Source organism: Euleptes europaea, chromosome 4, assembly GCF_029931775.1.
Source record: "Euleptes europaea isolate rEulEur1 chromosome 4, rEulEur1.hap1, whole genome shotgun sequence".
NCBI lineage: Eukaryota > Metazoa > Chordata > Lepidosauria > Squamata > Sphaerodactylidae > Euleptes > Euleptes europaea.
This window is the reverse complement of record NC_079315.1, coordinates 39,479,487-39,498,435: the sequence shown is the minus strand read 5'-3', so window position 1 is coordinate 39,498,435 and position 18,949 is coordinate 39,479,487. Positions and strand designations below refer to the sequence as shown.

General features: G+C 38.5%; 1 protein-coding gene across 1 annotated transcript in view; it reads right to left on the bottom strand.

The window, feature by feature from the left end:
- Positions 1–350: 350 nt before the first annotated feature.
- Positions 351–18,949, bottom strand: part of PSIP1 (PC4 and SRSF1 interacting protein 1) — a 43,183-nt gene continuing 24,584 nt past the window's right edge. Inside the window, exons 9-16 of the mRNA XM_056847985.1 lie at positions 15,764–15,992; positions 14,609–14,724; positions 10,883–10,938; positions 9,674–9,744; positions 7,709–7,810; positions 7,253–7,472; positions 1,639–1,750; positions 351–700 (exon numbers count right to left, since the gene is read on the bottom strand). Of these exons, the coding sequence (XP_056703963.1) occupies positions 640–700; positions 1,639–1,750; positions 7,253–7,472; positions 7,709–7,810; positions 9,674–9,744; positions 10,883–10,938; positions 14,609–14,724; positions 15,764–15,992 (967 nt within the window). The 3' untranslated portion in view covers positions 351–639. The remainder of the gene's footprint in view (positions 701–1,638; positions 1,751–7,252; positions 7,473–7,708; positions 7,811–9,673; positions 9,745–10,882; positions 10,939–14,608; positions 14,725–15,763; positions 15,993–18,949) is intronic.

The window sequence follows — 18,949 nt, the reverse complement described above, 5'->3', positions numbered from 1 at the left end:
AATGTGCATCGATCAGTAATTTCAACGGAAACACCACAGTTTCCTTAGTATATCAAGAATACCAAAAGCATACCACGGAAAGTCAGAGCATATTAAGTTGGCACAATTAGCTTTCAAGAACAAAACTAACTTCTGTATAAAGGACTCACTGATTATACTTGTACTGCTGCTACAAAATGCTTCCAGCTTCTTACAAAACACAGTGAACAAACACTTTGGCAAACAACAGCTCTGAAAACTATGCACAGACAACAGGAAAAAAATGTTTCTACAAGTGGAGCAGTTTGGCAACTTTAAAAGAAATAACTTTTTTCTTGTCATTGACCAAATATGAACAGAGAATAGTTAGGAAAACATATACTACAGTGCTAGTCATTAAACATACAAACACTTTTCAGTCTCTAAATCGACTTGGTCTTTACACCTGAACTGCATATTGCCTGTTAATACTGGGCAAATGGTATTAGGATGTTTAAATACTTTTAAAATAAGGTTAAAGGGAGATTCTTCACAATCCCCATGAAAATGTACACATTAAAATACTATGGTTATAAAATTTAAAACTTTCAGCGATCTAATTCTCAAATGCAAACCCTTATAGTCCTCTTTAATATGTGATTTACAAAAATTAGGCTGCATTCATTCACTTTCAGAGGTGGAAACCTGTGTCTTCTCTTGTTCTCTTCCATCACCAGACATTCTAGAGGGGAAAATAAGTAGATTTATTTTAATTGTATTTTGCCTGATATATTTTTATGGCCCAGTGTATATCTGTGGGTACCGAACAAACAAGTAACATTATACATAACTGATTATGGAAGTAATATGGACAAGTAATACTGCTGCATCTCTGCATTGGGTGTGACTGCAGATGTGGCAGAAATACCCACTCCCTGTGGAGGATGACTGGCAGCTGGCAAGGCCCTGGCACTTAAACCTGCATCCACCTCTGCAGGATGTTCTTTGGGCTCGGAGGAGACTATTTTATCTGTTAATTTATTTTTTCGTGGTTCTTTCACTCTCATGGGATACACTTTGGGAGTTGCTGTCTTAGGGAAGTATCCATATTACTGTCAAGTTTATCTAAGCACAGTCCTAATATAGTATAGAATTAAATCCCACTAAACGTAATAAGGAATGGTTAGTTCCTTATCAGATGCTAAACATCATGCTTCAAAAGCCATAAAAATTCAGAGTTAGTTCTTCTCTATTCTTTTAGGTGGTATGCAGTCACTGACTCTTAAGCAAGCAGTTCCCTTGAAATGGACACTGTCAACAGCTGAAGATTCAACCTTCAAATACTACCTTAGTACATCATGTAAAGAACAGTTATTAGAATATTAAAATTGGTACTCATTTGTTTAGCAAGAACAAGAGAAAATAGTGAAATGCAAGAAACAGGCCAGTGTGCCAGTTCATCTGAATGGATTTAACATTCAAATATTAATTTTGGTTATTCAAAAAAATACAACACTGAAATATCTTTTACTTGAACCCGGAGCATAACTGGGTACTTTTTGTTCTCCCTAACATGAAAAAAACACTTTCAAAAACTTTTTTAAGCTTTATAAAACTGGTTGAAAATAACTGAAGCAGAATAAGTCATTTCTTATTGCTTCTTTTATTGTCACGCCTTACTTTTTCTTACTGCCTGCTTCAAGCTTCTCTCTTTTTTCTTCTGTGCCGCCTCCATTCTGTTGTGACTGGTTTGCATCTTGAGCATCAGAACTTCCATTGACTATTTTTGAGCCTTTAAAACGGAAAAGAAAAATTCTCATTTTAAAAAGACAGAATAGTACTGAACATCAGTTCTGCAACAGTTGTACTGATTATCAAGTAATATAACCCAGGAGACTGCTAAGTAATTAGTATTGCATGCCTAAAAACTGATACTTGAAATAAGATCAGAGGCAATTTTGGTAACTTCACAATTCTTCTTTGTTGCTTAGAAGCAGGTATGAAGTATGACAATACAGTTAAGAACTACAGCTTCCTAAATTGTGGAATTTGGAATACAGCAATAAACACAAAAGTTCTCTGTCTCCTCTTATGTAAAGACACTAGTTTACATCTTACCTGCACTTTCCATTTGCAGAATGCACTTCTGCCACCGGAAGGAAAATTTTCACTGACATCCATCCCCCTTTTCATCCCCCATTTTGCTCAAGTAGTTGCTAGGGTCCATTCACCCCCAGGGTAAGGAGTTCAGGTGGCATGGCAATCCACAGCAGCAGGAGGGAATTGACAAAAACTGGGCCCCTTCTGCAAACTGAAAAATTAGGGTCCAAGCCAATGGTCCCAACTCAACTAAAGTTAGTTGACACTAATTACTGTTGAAAACAAAGATACTTGAGTTTACTGGTAACTAATTTACCCCAGTAGTTTTCATGGAATTTAGTTATGACCAACAGGAATTTAAAATAGAAGTTATGTTAGCTATTTTTTCTCAATTCTAGAGAGGAAAGAGACAGCATAATCCCATTTTACTTAAAGGTCATATCTGGATAAAAACTCAATAACTCATGGGGGGGAATTCATCTCTCTAGCTGCTTCTCCTAGCCACACTAACTCAGACTCCTCTGTAGCCTCCCTGCGCTTCTTCCTTCTTTCCAGCCCCTCTCTTTGCTTCGTTTTTCTTTTCTCCCTACCTCAACTCTGGCTTTGCTTCCTCCCCCTATTCTTTGCTGTCCTTCCAGCCTGCCCATGCCTTCTGTCCCCCAATTCACCTCTGCAGAAACCATTTTTGATTACCTAGGCAACCATAGAGTGCTGTCTGCTGTTGCTAGGCAATTCAAAATGGCTACTAGGATAAAATAAAAATAAGAAGGGATAAAATAAAAACAAAAGTTCTAAAATTCAATATTTTTTCTGCAAACGGCCCCCCCAATTTGTAGAAACATCTCCTGTACCTTGCCCATTGAGCAGTTTTTTTGATCTGCATTCTACACCAAGTTCAGATTTTAGTATCACAGACAGAAAAAAGAGAAAAAAGCCATATATTTCTAAAGTGCCACAATACATTAGAGCATTTTCAGCAGACAAGAAACCTCCTCAAAAGGTAATATAAAACACTTGAAATAAAAAATGTTATTAATTGTATTAGCATTTTATAGCTACTCAGTCCGTTGAAGAAATACAATTCAAAATCAGATTGAGCTTTGGAAACACTTATAAATTATGTACTTTAACATTAAAGGAACTTAATACCTTCCTTAGAGCCAAGTAATACAGTAATCTACCATATTTACTTCACTGGAAGACTACCCTGAATGTAAGGCAACCCCCTGAATGGAAGGCATCCAAAAGGTTATACATAAAAGTAGATGACCCTGAATTTAAGATGACACCTCCCAAAAAAGGTAGCAGTTTTCCTGCCTCTCTTGTAATGACAAGCAGCTTGAAAGGCAGTACTTGCCAGACACAGGCCTTTTATGCATGACTGTTTCCCTTGCAGTCAAACCGCCCCCCCTCCTCCCCACAAGGCTGTGTTTGGTTGTGTTTAGCCAGCATCCAGAAAACGCAGGGAAAACGTGCACAAATGCGCGGGGAGAGCAAGGCGACCGCTGAAGGTCGGAAAATGCATACATAATCAAAACAAAGCCCCAAAGTAGTGTGGGGGGGTGATCGTGAGGAAAACAGAAATACATAAAAGGCCACAGTGTTACTTTCAGTGGCACTGCTCTCTTATGATGAATGAGTTGTTATGCTTTGTCCTGCTCTCCCTGCATGCACAGTGAATCATCTCTCACACTCGGTGGGTCTGTATAACCAAGTGAAAAACGACCCTCCTTTTTAGAAAGCCAAAAGGGTAAAAAAATGCCATCTTCCTTTTGAGTAAATACAGTAGTATGAAAACTGCATACATGGTGAGGTACAACAGAGTCTGTGGCTGGAGCAGCCTAATACATTTGAAACAAGCCATGTGATTACGAGTGCACACACATGTACAATCTATGTGCAGATTGCCCAAGTGATCTGTCTGCAACAAGAAAGTGGTGGAAAAAACTGTGTGCAGGAATACGTTCCTAGTTTATAAATATAAATAAATAAATAAAAATAATCTGCCCTCCCTCCACTGAGTCAGGGTTCAGGGCGGCAACACGTTGTACACTAACAGCAACTGCTCAACCTTTTAAAGCAGTTGCTATTCTCCCCTTTGCCGGTTGGGCAGACAATCCCACCGGCAGCCAGGAGTGATGGGGCTTGGGGACATGGACACTGACGGGTCGGTGACCGGGGCTTTATTAGTGACAGAGAGAGGAGGACAGGGGGACACAAAGAAATAGCATTGGAAGGAAAAGGAAAGTATGGGTTGTAGGCGACTCCCAGCTTAGGGGTATGGAACGTCATGTGTCCAGGCCTGACCCCTTGGCCCAAGAGATGTGTTGCTTGCTAGGGGCAAAAATTAAAGATATTGTAGACCAGATACCAAAACTGGTCACGCCTCCAGATCATTACCCAGTTGTGATGTTATATGTGGGAACCAACGACACGGCCGTGAACACCATAGAAAACATTAAGACTGACTATGAAGCTCTCGGGAAGAAACTGAAGGGAATGGGGGCACAGGTGCTGTTTTCTTCAATCCTTCCTTTCAGAGGAAGGGGAATGAGATGGGAACAAAAGATAATAGAAGTGAACCACTGGCTGCGCTGGTGGTGCCGGCAGGAGCAATTTGGATTCTGGGACCATGGGCTAGGTTTTCTGGAAGAATGTTTTTGGAAGAAACCTGGAGAGATTCATCAGGAGGGCTTTAAACTGACGCCACAAGGGGAAGGAGACAACAAACAAGGATTTAAATGAAGGAGAGCAAACAGCAGAGGTCAACCTGGGAGGGTCAGGTCTAAAGAAGACGAAAGTGCGAGGTTTCAGGTGTCTATGTATCAATGCCCAAAGCTTGGGCAATAAGAAGGAAGAATTTCAGCTTCTAATGCAGTCAGAGGGATATGATTTAGTAGGCATTACAGAAACTTGGTGGGAAGATTCCCATTACTGGAATGTAGTAGTGGATGGATATGAATTCTTCCAGAAAAACCTAAAAGGTCGAAGAGGTGGAGGAGTGGCACTGTATGTGAGAAGAGGATTTGCTTGTCAAGAAATACTGGAGAAGGAGGGTGACAGCCCAGTGGAAAATATCTGGGTGAGGTTAAGGGAAGGAAGGACAAACAGTTTTGTAGTTGAAGTCTGCGACAGCCCTCCTGACTAGGGTGAGAAGGTGTTCAACAGTGGAATCAGCTTCCTAGGGAGGTGGTGAGCTCCTTGTCACTGGCAATCTTTAAGCAGCGGCTGGACAAACACTTGTCAAGGATGCTCTAGACTGATCCAGAATAAACGAAGTTGGACTAGATGGCCTGTATGGACCCTTCCAACTCTATGATTCTAGAAGATTTCTTGCTTTGGAGGAAATATCTACCATTAACAAAACAGAATCTTTGGATCCAATTCAATGTGTTAAACATTGTGTCATGACTTGACAGCTACAAGTTAGACCATTGCAAAAAAACCCAAAAACACTTTTGTAGTATTTCCCCTGGTTCAGATCAGAACAATCCTTTTATTTAAAAGTCTGCCTTCTAGTAACTGGAATTAGAGAATACCTAGCGCCGGGTCTTGCAACAAATATAGAGAATGTATCTTTCTTTACAGATAATACAAAACATTAAATATAAGAATTAATAAATCAAAGTGTGATTTATTTTATTCCACAAAATTGCTGATCATTCTTGTATAAAATTTAAATCAGTCTTTAAAATCCAGCAACTTGCTGCTATATTCCTGTTGAAGAGATGCAGCATGTAAATACAATAGGGCAGTTAAAAAGTTGACGTGATTTGTGAAAAAGCTAAAAACCCATGAAAGTGTAGATAGCTTGCAAAAAAATGAAACATGGAAAAGTGTTTTCCTATCATAAAAAGCATCAGCTATTAAATACATGATCATTATTACTGAATTCTCTCTGCACTCTGAACATATTAATTTAAATATTTCTTAAACAAAATGTATCTACCCTGGTGGCCACAGTGCAGATCTGGGTAAGTTGCCAACTGCTTAGTTGTAAATCAGCCATTAGAATAACATACTAAGTAATGCTACATTTAATATTTTTATGTGTGTGTGTGTGTAAAGTGCCGTCAAGTCGCAGCCGACTTATGGCAACCCCTTATGGGGTTTTCAAGGCAAGAGACTAGCAGAGGTGGTTTGCCAGCGCCTTCCTCTGTATAGCAACCCTGGACTTCCTTGGTATTTCTATAGCAAATGCATATACACCCTAACATTTCTTAAATGTGCCTCAACTCAATAGCATGGTTCAGCAAGTTTTGCCTCTGGTCATTTGTGCTCATTTTTCCTGACAACAGCTTCTGGGTCTCACAGAAACCACTCTGGGCAAAGGCCAAATACAAAAGGCCAGTTGGAACATCATCAAAACAGGAATAGCTTTTGCTATTTTTAGGCTGAATCTTTTGCTGCTTCAGGAAACCATGTTCCAATGTCTGATACAGCAGAGGAAAAGTACTTTATTGCAATGAAAAAGGAAAGGAAGAATTTCACTGTACTAGCAAAGCCACAGAAATGTGAACAGAATAGACATGATTTAAAGAAAACACAATCATGTGCAGGAAAGAAACATGTAAGACTGGATAATGTCCTTTTGCTGCAGCAGATTGGCAGCTCTGAAAAGTTTATAATTTTGGAAGTGATATAAATTGCAAACCAACAAAAAACCAAAAGCAAACAAACAACCCTGCAACAAACTATATGTAAAGCCCTCTCTCACAGTAGGTTAACATATTTGCTACCCAGTCATAGGACACAGAATGATCCTCAGGGATGTGCATATCCTTTCCCCCTGTACTTCTTCCCAGGTAGAAAGTAGCACCTGATGTGCTGCATGATCATGTCTCCTTATGTTAACCCAGTTTACACTGAGGGTTCAATTTCTGCATCCTGTATTCAGGTAGAAAACCGTGATTTAACTAAGTTTCAAAATTCAAAGCTCATTTTTAATAAAAGGAAATCAACTGTAAAAACTAATGTTCCTATTAACCTGGTTTTTCAAAACAAAATGTGTCTAACTTGTGTTGACACATAATGGGACAGAACTTTTAGACACTGACAGTGTCAAAGTAGCATTTCATATTGAATTCAGAGATCAAGATCTTATCGTAATTGGAAGTTAACATATACAGACATTGGCCAGCCACAGTTGTTTGTGGGATTAGAATTTAAATAGTCCTCATGGCGCTTCACATACCTGTTTGCTCTCTATCCTTTTCTGTTTTCTTGTTTGGCCCTTTCTTCCACTGTTCTTTGGTTTTGTTTGCTTCCTCATGCTGCTTCTGCTCAGCAAGTGACTTATTCAGCACTTGTGAAAGAACAGAGTCTCCTTCTCCAACAAGAAACATGGTCTTGAATTTATTGTAGAGCATAGTGGATTTCTCCATTATAACTTGGCTGACCTTGAACTTTCGTATCTGAAGAAATGTTTGACAAAAAGAGATGCATCTGTATCTGCTACAGGATGTGAGCTGCTCAAAAACATTCAGTAGTTAGTGAAATAATACACTGTATTACAAATAACATTCCTATTCAGAACACTGAATTCCAGTTTTGTAAAGAGGAAGTTTTATAATTCAAGATTCATTAAAGGTAAAGGTAAAATATAAATTAAACTTCTACATTTCTTTATGAGAAGAGCTACCAATCTTACTTTCTTGAGGGTCAAAATCATCTCTGTGTGCTTCTGAGCTTGCTGCATTGTTACTTGAAGTGAAGCAAGTTCATCCAAAGCCTCAATGCACCTGTTTACATCCTGAATGCAACAGAACCCAAAAATTTAATCACAAAAAAACCTGAAACACAATTTTTAAAAAATGTTTAAAATCCCATGTGTCTAAATTCCTGACAGAACAAACATTGTACTTCACTAGAGACAAAGATGGGCTTACAAGTATTTTTAAATAAACTACCCTGTGTGTGGGTCAAATAGATCTACCCCAAGTCAGTCACATAATTTTTTTTTTAAAGGCTGCACTGGGCATGACTCCAGCTGCAAAGAAAAACCTAACATTATATTTCCCTTTGGCATACAGGAATAAAAGAAAACCAGAGAAGAAACTGGGGTGGGGTTCATACCCCAGTAAAGACACAATATTAGGACTGAATTGATCCCACCATTTTAAAATATAAAACACTGTGAAACTGACAGAAATATATAATGATAATTTACTTGGGCATTATTATGCCCCTTCCCAAAAGGGATTTAGGAAGCTCCCAACAGCACATGCCCTTTCCTGAAAAATTTATATCTCTAATTAGTGACCTCCGAAGGTGTTCTGTACACAAACAAATGACATTTAAGAAAACAGACAAAATTCTATTTCATTTTATAAGCCCCGCTCTCAGAACAAATGTAAATAATAGGGTCTGGTCTTAACACAGACACAGATATAAGCAGTAAAGAGTTTTAGTATTTAAGGGCGAGGGTGACTAAGATGGTGCTTTCAAATCAACAGAGGTAGAAATGCCTCTTACTGTTGAGAACATACTGCAGTTTACAAAAATTTAAAGCAGGCAGGGCATAAAACATCACAAGAACACTGACCTCGTTAACCTTGAGGAATACATGGAATGTGGAGTTGCAGTATTTTGAAAAGATAGTTTTACTAATTTCATTTATGCTTCGTGGTGTCAACTTGATCCCCTTTGTATAATGTAATTTAGGTAAGATGTAATTATAGATAAGAAACTATTTAAGTGAATAGTCCTACTACTGAAAATGCTACGCTACCTTGATTTTTTTATGCAGCCCATCTTGTATATGGTAAATTATATTTATTTGTTATTCTGCATATTCACATTAAATCCAACCTTTAAAAGGATAAATAAAACCAATGAAACCCATTTTAAAAACACAATCTATCTTTCAAATCACGGGGACTTAATCTATAGAGTGCCTAAATCAACTGAAATCAGTGGATCTAGGCTGGAGTACCTCTGCATATGATGGTACTGCAACTTTGGCGAATTTATCTTTTCTCCTGGCATTAAAAGTAATACAATGGGAGATTTTTTTTCAACATCATGAATTATGTAGTTATACACATGTAAAACTTTCAGAGAAACCTGTCTGAAAAAAATAAAATAATTTTCAATATGAATGAGTCCTCAAGATTAAATGTGGGAAAGTCTTTAGCCATCCGGCAGGAAATAAATTCTTTTCAGCAAGGAACAAATCTACCCTTAGCCTTTAATTCTAAGAATTGTGGTAGATGATTTTCCAAAGAAAGCCAGGTCATCAATCTAGAAGAGATATATTTTAAAGTTTGCAAAAGTAAAAGTATCTATTAACTATCATAAATCATATTTAATACTAGCTGGCAAATGCACCAGACAAACTTTACAGTCCTCTTCAGGAGATGCCGTTTCTCAAGTGTATTTTAGACAAAAAAATTAGCTTTAGTTCATATCTCATTAGACACAACAGTTTAGTTCATATCTCATAAGATACAACATATCTCATAAAGCACAACAATCCACCATGAAATCACAAAAGGTCATCTTCAGATAAAATCATAGAACTCTTTTGCAGATTACCATTTAAAACTAAAATTAATATGAAATGTAAGAATCTCTCTACTTCAACATACTCATGGATGTACTTTAACATACTCACAAGATGGTCAATCTTGAGTGAATTTTTTATTTCTGCATGTATCTTTTGAAGATGAGAGTCCATTGATGTTTCTAAAATATTAAGATAATATCTTTAAGGATAGTGAATTTAAAATCCATTAGAAGAAAAAATATTTGATACCTCTGAATGAATGAATAACAAAGTAAAATATAGCATAATTGATCATTCCAGATAGGTCTGTAGCAACAAAATAAAATAGGAGTCCCATGGCACCTTAAAGATTACTAGAATTTATTCCAATATACTGTAAACTATCATGAGTCAGAGCTCACTTCATCAGATGCACAGGAGCTAGCATCTGTTAGGCTGTTGTTTTTATATTCACAACAGAACGGCGGGGAAGAACAGATGTTATAGAGAACAAGATCAAATAAAAACTAAAGGTAGATCAGTTAGTTCAGCTATACCCCTACAACTTCACAATGTATCAGTTTATCTTGCACTAGATTTTAGAGCAATCCTACTTTGGTTTATATAACAACAGTAGGCAGTAGCTCTCATTTACTCTGAATATGTTTGCTCATTATTGAATCTTGCTTTAAATTGGTCTATCTATAATATATCATCTCTCCTGCCTGCTGCCAGCTATTCAGTTGCAAGTATAAAAGCATCAGCCTAATGGATGTACACTTCAATACATCGGATGAAGTGAGGCCTGATGTACAGGCCTGATCTACATAAGAAGCTTATGCTAGATTGCATTTTGTTACTTTTTAAAATGCCACTAGACTGGTGTTCTATAAGGAGAATTGAAAAACTAACATTAATAATCCTAACAATATAAACTAGCATTATTTTGATTCTCCTCAAAAGAAGATTGATAGACTTTAAGCAAATGGCTAGAACACAGTCTCTGAAAAAAATTAAAATAGCCAGCATTTTTATTGAAAACCATTCAGCAGACAAACTGATAATTTATATTAGAATACATATGCACTCAGGGCTTAATGTTTTAGGATTTTCAAAGTCACTCACATATCAAGACGACATTTAGTTTTATCAGCAAATGCCCATAACACTGAGAAACATTTTAACATATAAAACAGTTATCTAATGCCATAACTGTTCTAAGGATCCTGAAATGATGTCACTATCTGCTGTATGACAAAACTCAGGTGCAGCTTGGTAAGAACTTATTAACTGTCTAAAACTTTGAAGTGAACTAAAGAGCAAGTTTGCAGTACTGACCTCGCTTTTTCTCCATCTTCTTCGCTTCTGGTTTCTTGCCTTCTTCTTTGTTTTGTCTATCAAAAGCACACATTTTAAATCATAGCTTACACTTACAAGCATAAAATGGTGAAATGCCCTACAAGACAATTAACAAAGCATCTCAGGAATAAGACAGAGTTGCATGGTGAGTCTGAATAGCATAGGCAGAAAGCATTACAATACAGAACAGACCGATCAGATTACATGGGTAATTTTAACTAGTTCTTTTGTTTGCTTTGGCCAATAAAGTAACAGAATCTGCATATCTGAACTGATTCAGTTCAAATTTACATTGTAAAACGTAAATATTTAATTATAGTGCTAATTTGCAGTGAGAGATAAAGCAAGTAATTGTCTTTGAACTGTCTAGGTTCTTGGAGCCCGCACCCTGGGAGACTGCTGTATTGCTTAAGAGCTTGCAGACAAGATCATGAAGATACTGCTTGTCTATAAACAAATTCTGTGTTTAGCAATTATGTATAACCCAAAGTAAAAAATCCTTCCAGATGCTAGGTGATGTCTTTGGAGAATGTACACCCTAGTACCACAAGGGTCACTTTGTAAATTTACTTTAAATATTTATATCCTGCATTTCCTCTAGCAGGAGCTCATGGCAGCTATCAGTTTAGTAAAACAATAAAAACCTCCACACATTAAAGTCTTTGCTGCCATCACCACCACAAAGCAGGCACAACTATATACTTCTGTATAGGTATGTTCCCTTCAAGATTTTCTCCACTTATGTACCAGCTACTGTTTGCCTACTACTGAGGAGCCTGAGTAAATGACGCAAAGGTGGAGAAAGGGTTCTGCAGGATGGAAGAGGGCATCTAGGAGTCACTTTGTCAACTGCTAGGGTCACTTCCATATTCCACAGAGTAATCAGGGCCATCAAGAAAGCCACACAGATCCCTTCGTCTTTAGGGGCAGATATTCCTAACTTTTCTGAAACGTTGCAGCAGTCTTGCATCTTCAAGTCTAGGCCTGTTGAAATAATGGTCTGACAATGGCAAGGGAAATGTAGAGTTTCCATTACCAGATCATGCAGCATTTTATCACTGGGTGTTTGTGTGGGGGAACAGATAGGCTGTATGACCCTCACATGTGTGGGCTACTGAAGAAGTTTTGTGACTGAAAAATCCTGAAGTACTCAATGCTACATGTGAGACCATCCCAGCAGTGCAAAATTCCCACCTTGTCCCAATACTAGGTACATACATTCAAAATTGAAACTTCGATCAAGTAAATACACAAAGACCAGAAAAGGGAGAAAGTACTACTTGCTTCAAGACCCTTTCAAGTATCTGGTTTATATCATATGTAATTGACTGGCTGCCTGTGGTACATCATGATACCAGCTCTTGTGGCACAATCTAGATTGCTAAGATTGATGTGGGTGGTCTCTCCTACCTTCAAATTTGGAGTGGGACATTTTAGATCTCTAATTTTAAAAACTTTTTATTTTAAAATCTGTAATTGTAACACATTGACAATAACAGAATCCTGAAATAAAGAAGAAGAACCTATTTTACAAAGACCTGGATCTTTTGCCTTATTATAAAGATAGAAAGTGAAAGCTGACAATTAAATTCTTGTCAACAGTACACTACATTATTATACATTATCACAATTTTAAATAAACATACTATAATTTTGTTTCTTTCAGTATATTTATTTTGGTTTAAATTTAGATTAAATTTCACTGATTCTGCATATGAAATAAATGGGAACCATTTCTCTGAGGTACAACTGGGATTTTCCATACTTTTCAATTGTGCCAAGATCTTGTCCATTTTCATGATTCCCCATATTTTATTATAACAGCTTCTGAAAGTAAGTGGTTTTGTTCCAGGTTTTTGCAGTTAGGAGTTAGGCTGCTGTTAATTAACAATACTGTTGATTCCCTTTTGTTTTGAGGGATTGTTTTGTAGTTTAAAACTCCCAATAAAATTACTGGGGTTGTAAGGGAATGTAACAACCTGTTATTTTACTGATATGGTATTGAATTAGTAGCTGAAAGCATTGTGTCTTGACACATTCCAGCCAGGTATGAAAATAGGAGCTAGTTTTGCTACATTTCTTCCAGCAAGATGATGGATATTGACTGATTAGTAAAATGATGTAGCCTATCTAGGGTTAGGGTACTGTCAATTATATACTTAAATCTTTAATTCTATCAAAAGAGAACATGGTGTAATACTGTGTATGGAGAGAGAATATACTAGACAGTAGGCCCAGCAGAGGGCACATTGGCATCTGGGTGACTGGAAGGAGGGTTAGAAAAGAGAAACTATGCTGATCATTGACCAAGTCGGAAAGAACTGGTTGTAAAAGGCAGTTTAAACCTATGCAGTTAAGGTGGGAACTATATGTGACGAGAGCTGTGTGGCTGCCACTGAAACCAGCAGCCCCTCTTTTCCTGCTCTTTCTTAGAAATGCATGATTAAAATCCCGGACATGTATCATTCATTAAGTTTTGCATTTCCCCTTGTCTTTATTGGCTGCTGCTTACAGGGTCAGGAAAACTTGGAATATGCTGATGCCGTGTCATACATTTTAATAATTTAATAATAATAAATTAGATTTTGGGGCCACTCTATCCCGACAAGTTGGGCTCAGAGTGGCATATATAAATTAAGCTAAAATATGAATTAAAATTGACAGCACTCATCATTTATAGCATTCAAACAAGAGGAAGAAGAGGGGACAGGAAGAGAAGGGAGGCCAGCAGGACAGCACTCGTGGATTAGGAGGGGAATGCCATATTTCCCTCGGGCCAACGAAAGTGCATCAGTCTATTTTTTGACACCTGTGCAACAAAAAGGACACTGCAAAGGGGCTTGTTGGAAGATCTCATCGACTCCAGCTGAATGGATACACATTCTCCCCAGCTTTCTGAGTCTGGCCATGCTGACACCCAGCATCAGTGTGGGGAGTAAGACCATGAGGGAGTCTACCACAAAGACGCTCAAAGCCCACAGCTTTCAGGGTAGACAATGCTGAGCTGGCTGGACCAATGGTCTGACTCAGTAGAAGGCAGCTTCAGATATTCAGAACTACAATACTGTGCACACTTATTTGGGAATAATTCCAGAAGGGGAGCTATGTTAATGTATAGCAGCAAAATAAAACAGGAGGCTAATGACACTTTAAAGGCTAACAATATTTATTCCAGCATAAACGTCTATGAGTCCTATAACTAGTTATACTTCTATAACTGGCTATATTTCTCATTCTTCTGACATGTTGGTTTTACATTGCCATAATTTAATTCTTGTTTGGCCATGAATGTTTAGCATATCAGGTTTTTAGTTCAACTCTTATTCTGAACTGACTACTTGTATTTTTATTACTTATGTTGTGATTCTGTCTTCAAAGACAAGTGGGAATCTGGATTCTGTTATGGTTCAGGAAAGACGTCTGTTCTGGTTTTGTTGTTGTTTATGATTTGCTGGAAGGTGCTTCAGTTTCCATTTTCTTTTCTAATTAACTACAGAATAACTCAAATGAAATATAGGTTTTTAAATTAATACACAGCTTGTTAAAGAAGAATTACAAGGAACATTCATGTACATACTTCATAACAGACCAAATGCTGCTCACAAAGGTATGACCAGGTAAAATATGAAGGCATATTTCTTCATGTATTACCACCTTAGTCACATAACTATTAAATATCTGTACAATCACTGAAGTTATACTCACAGCTCTGTTTCCATTTGCTCTTCCTGCTTACGTTTTCTTTCAACCGCTTCACGCTCATGTTGAGCTTTTAAAATATTCCTTCTATAAGTCCCTTGAACATTTCTTCCTTTTTTCTTCTAGTTCATTTTAGTTTTGAATGGAAGAGAAAACAGTATTTTAGACACTAAAGCCAACTACCTGTAAGGAGCTACAGACTTATGAATATCTATGAACAAGAGTTTAATCCTTCATTGTTCAATATTTATTCATTGTTCACTATTAATATGTGAGACATATATAAGAAAACAAAATAATCCAATTAGAAAGTAGCCGTAAACTAAAATGTCCCAAAACTTGAGTTTCTTTTTTGACGATGTTAGAAAACATCAATAGTCAAGATACTTTTTAGCGGTTTCAATCTAACAATGGTATTGACATCACAGGGGAAAACATTTTGAAAGCAATATAACACTTGCAGAATCAAAGCAGGAAAAATTATAGTGCAATTTCAAGCACTATAAATTTTGCATTCTTGGTCCCATTACTGTATTGGTTTTCAAAATATACTTCGATACATTGAAATCAAATTCCCAAAGGCTCGACATCATGAAATACCTCAGCATGTATATTCAAAAAATGTGCTATATATCATCAGTATAATAATTCAGGCATTCCATTACGTCAACAAGGCCAGTGAAATCACATCAGGTATAAACAAGCCCCCCCAAATATTTGAGATATTCATCCTGGATACCATTAAAGCTGGCAACAGCTTTGCTTTGCTGCCGAATTTGCATGAGCAGAGGTTCCAAGGAAGTGTAGTTAGAGCCCTAAGCAGCAGTAGGAACTTGGAATGCATGCAGACATCACAACAAACTTATTTAAACAGAGATTTGTCATTGTCTGATAGTATCACAGCTCATTTGCTGAACTCAAGTGCTCCCCGCTCATCTCCTCAAGGACATGGAGTCTGATTAAGCTCCAGTTTGCTATTATGTTTGCAAACACCAATATGTGGTTGTGCCAGACACTGACAAATTTCTGATTAGAATTTACTGAGATGTCTGAATGCAGCCTGTGTTCCAGATGCTGTAATTTAATGTAGCTTCACATGCCTACAACTGACCAGCATTTCCTCCCTGACTGAAAAGGAACACAAACAAACAGAATACATACTTTATTTCCTTCCTGCTCTTCGCCATCTTCTTCAGAATCAGAGGCTGATGCTGATCCCACTTTAGCAATGTTTTTCCTTTTTGTCTCAACTTCCTTTTTGCCCTCTTTTTTGTCTGCATCTTTCCTTAGTTTTTCTTCTTCCCTATTACTTTCCTCATCCCTTTTCTGCTGTTTTTTGGGTGGTTTTTCTTCAGCTCCCTTTCTTTTATTCTTATCTTCCTCATGAACACTAAAATAATCCCCAAAAAAACAGAACATGATTTATTTTCTCCCGGCAGCCAGACTCAAATCCCTTCTTTGTGATGTAAATGCCTTTAAGTGAGTCATTACCCAGATATCTAAGAGTTGGTTCATATAGCTAGCAGCACCTCCCCTCACCCTATGCAAACCAACTCCAATAAAGCATGGTACTGCTGGTTAACATGCAAGGACTGAAGGCACCATTAGTTGTATGAAATGGAATCTCAACATAAGAGCTGTACAAGCAGATCTTATGATATGTGTTATTACTGGTGCTCAAAACTGGCTCTCGGGAACTGGGCAAGTGGCATACAGTCAACACATGGATGCACATATTTATTCAACTGGAACCTCAATGCAATTCCTGCTGAGTGGAAAATACACACATTCCTGCAGATGATTATATTTGGGCAACTAGTTGGATGAAAGAACCCTAAATCCACTGTCTAGTCACTGCAGCAACTCTTTAAAAACTAGCGGCAGACAAAGATGGCATATTTATTTTCTTTGTTTCTGTTGGGTTCCATGAGAAGCGTATCTGGCTGTAACTTTTGTTTTTCATCCAAATAGGATAAAATTAACATAGGTTTTATACTGCTGTCCTGTGCTTCTTTTGTTTAAAAGAAGTGCTGGTACCTATATACAAGGTTGCACCAATTTCTACCAATACCACCCTCAGGACTTGGAACAGCCCCTGAAAGGGGGCTGGTACTCAGTACTGGCGAGTACCACTACAAAAAGAGCCCTGCTGATATCCAAGGAATCTTTCCTACACCATTTCAGACCAATAGGAGAATGGACCCCCATTTTAGAAGAAAAACAGAGCTGCACTTACCTGTAACTGTTGTTCATCAAGGTCTTCATGCTGACACACACTGGGACTGTGCACAGGCCTGCTACCAGAAGAGACATCTAGCTATAAAGCTACTAAGGGGGCGTCCATCCTAACAGAGTGTGTTGGAGGCTTCATGCCTAAACCGTCACATGCTCCATGGAAGCGCACCCCCTCTCCCTCAGTTCCTGACTGCCACCGTAAGCAAAAAAGGCACCTAGAGGTACAGTAAGAGAGCTCACAGCGGGGCAAGAGGAAAGAAATCTGAACTGGGGGGCCTTCTTGTTGTTGAAGGTGGTGAACAGATCCACTTGAGGGGTACCCCACTCCACAAATATAGGATCCAGGACCTCTTCCTGTATGGCCCATTCGTGACTGGTCTGAAAGGTGTGACTGAGCTCATTGGCCAGAGTGTTTCGCACTTCTGTTATATGGATTGCCTGGAGAGAGATGCTGTGCTGGATGGCCACCTTCCACAAAAGAAGAGCCTCATTGCACAAGGCCTTGGAAACAGTGCCACCCTGCTTGTTTAAGCAGTAAAGAGTGGAAGTGTTGTCTGTTTGAACCAAAATTCTTGAATCTTGCAAGATGCCCGAAAAGGAGATAAGGGAAAATCTGATTGTATGCAATTCGATTCGAGAACATTTATGGGAGGCAGAGCCTGGTCAATTTCCTAAACACCCTGGACAGAATGTCCTAGACAGTGTGCACCCCAACCCAACAGGGAGGCATCAGTAGAGTAAGGGTATGATGAGGTGACTAGTGTCCAAAAGGAATACCACAATTAAGGTTGTTGTCATTCAACCACCAAGACAAGGACCTTGTTACCTGCCTAGGTATTGAGAAAGGGTGACGAGGTGTATGGTAGAAAGGGGTATACCTATTAACAAACCATAGCTTCACTACTCTCATGGTTAGGAGGGCATTTGCTACCACTGCTGTGGCTGAGGCCATGAGACCAAGCATCCTTTGAATTGACCTAACCAACTGTCGACGATTGTGCTGGATAATCTGTAAAGCTCACTTCAATGCAATGGCCCTGTTAGGGGGTAAAAATGCTTGACTGACCTTGGAGTCAAGTATAGTGCCCATGAACTGAACCCTCTGAGAGGGAAGCAGTTTAGACTTTTCCCAGTTGATAACCAGACCCAATTTGAGACAGGTTGAGACTACCAAGTAAATCTGAGAGTGGAGAAGTTCCCTAGACTGGGCTGAAAGTAGTCAGTCATCCAGGTAAGGAAAAATGGTGCATCCTAGGGTCCATAGATGAACTACTACCACGGCCATGCACTTGGTGAAGACCCTGAGGGCAGTAACCAGCCCAAAGGAAAGCATCAAATATTGAAAGATATGTCGTCCCTGCCTGAACAGTAGGGATTTCCTATGTGATTGGTGAACTGAAATATGAAAATAGGTGTCCTTGAGATCAGGGACAGCCTGCCAGGCATCTGGAAGAAGAAACTCCATTATAGCAGGTAAGGAGACCATCCTATATTTAGCAATGCACAGATATTTATTTAAATTTCTCAAATCCAGAATGGGCCTATGTCCACTATCCTTTTTGTCAACCACAAACACTCTGGAGAAAAAACCCCAACAGGGGGAACCTGTTGAACCACATCCTTCAGCATAAGGTCATGTAGCTAAGACATGAGCTCAGCAAAACAGGCTATACCTGGCAGAACAAGGGGGTGAACATGGGGGTAAACATCTAAATACCAAGCAATAACCTTCCTTAATAATCTGAAGCACCCAAGAATCAGAGCAAATCACGGACCACTCAGAGTAGTAGTGAGTTAACCTGTCCAGAAAGGGGGCTGGCTCAGTGGGTGCAGGTGACGATGGTCAGAAACATTGGCTCTGCTGCTATTGGCTCTTGGAGGGTAGTGGGTTGGGACCTGGGCCTAGATGAATTTTGGATTTCTTGTATGCCTGTTGGTAGTGAGATTTACGAGGAGGATACTGTTGTTTCTGTTGTAGGTAAGGGCACTGGTTTTGAAAGAAAGGGTCGCAAAGCCATTTTTTCTTCTCCCAAATTTATTAATATGGTCGACTGACCAATCACGTGCCAACACCTCAAAAATTCCAGACTCAATAGTTTTGCACCGCAGAAT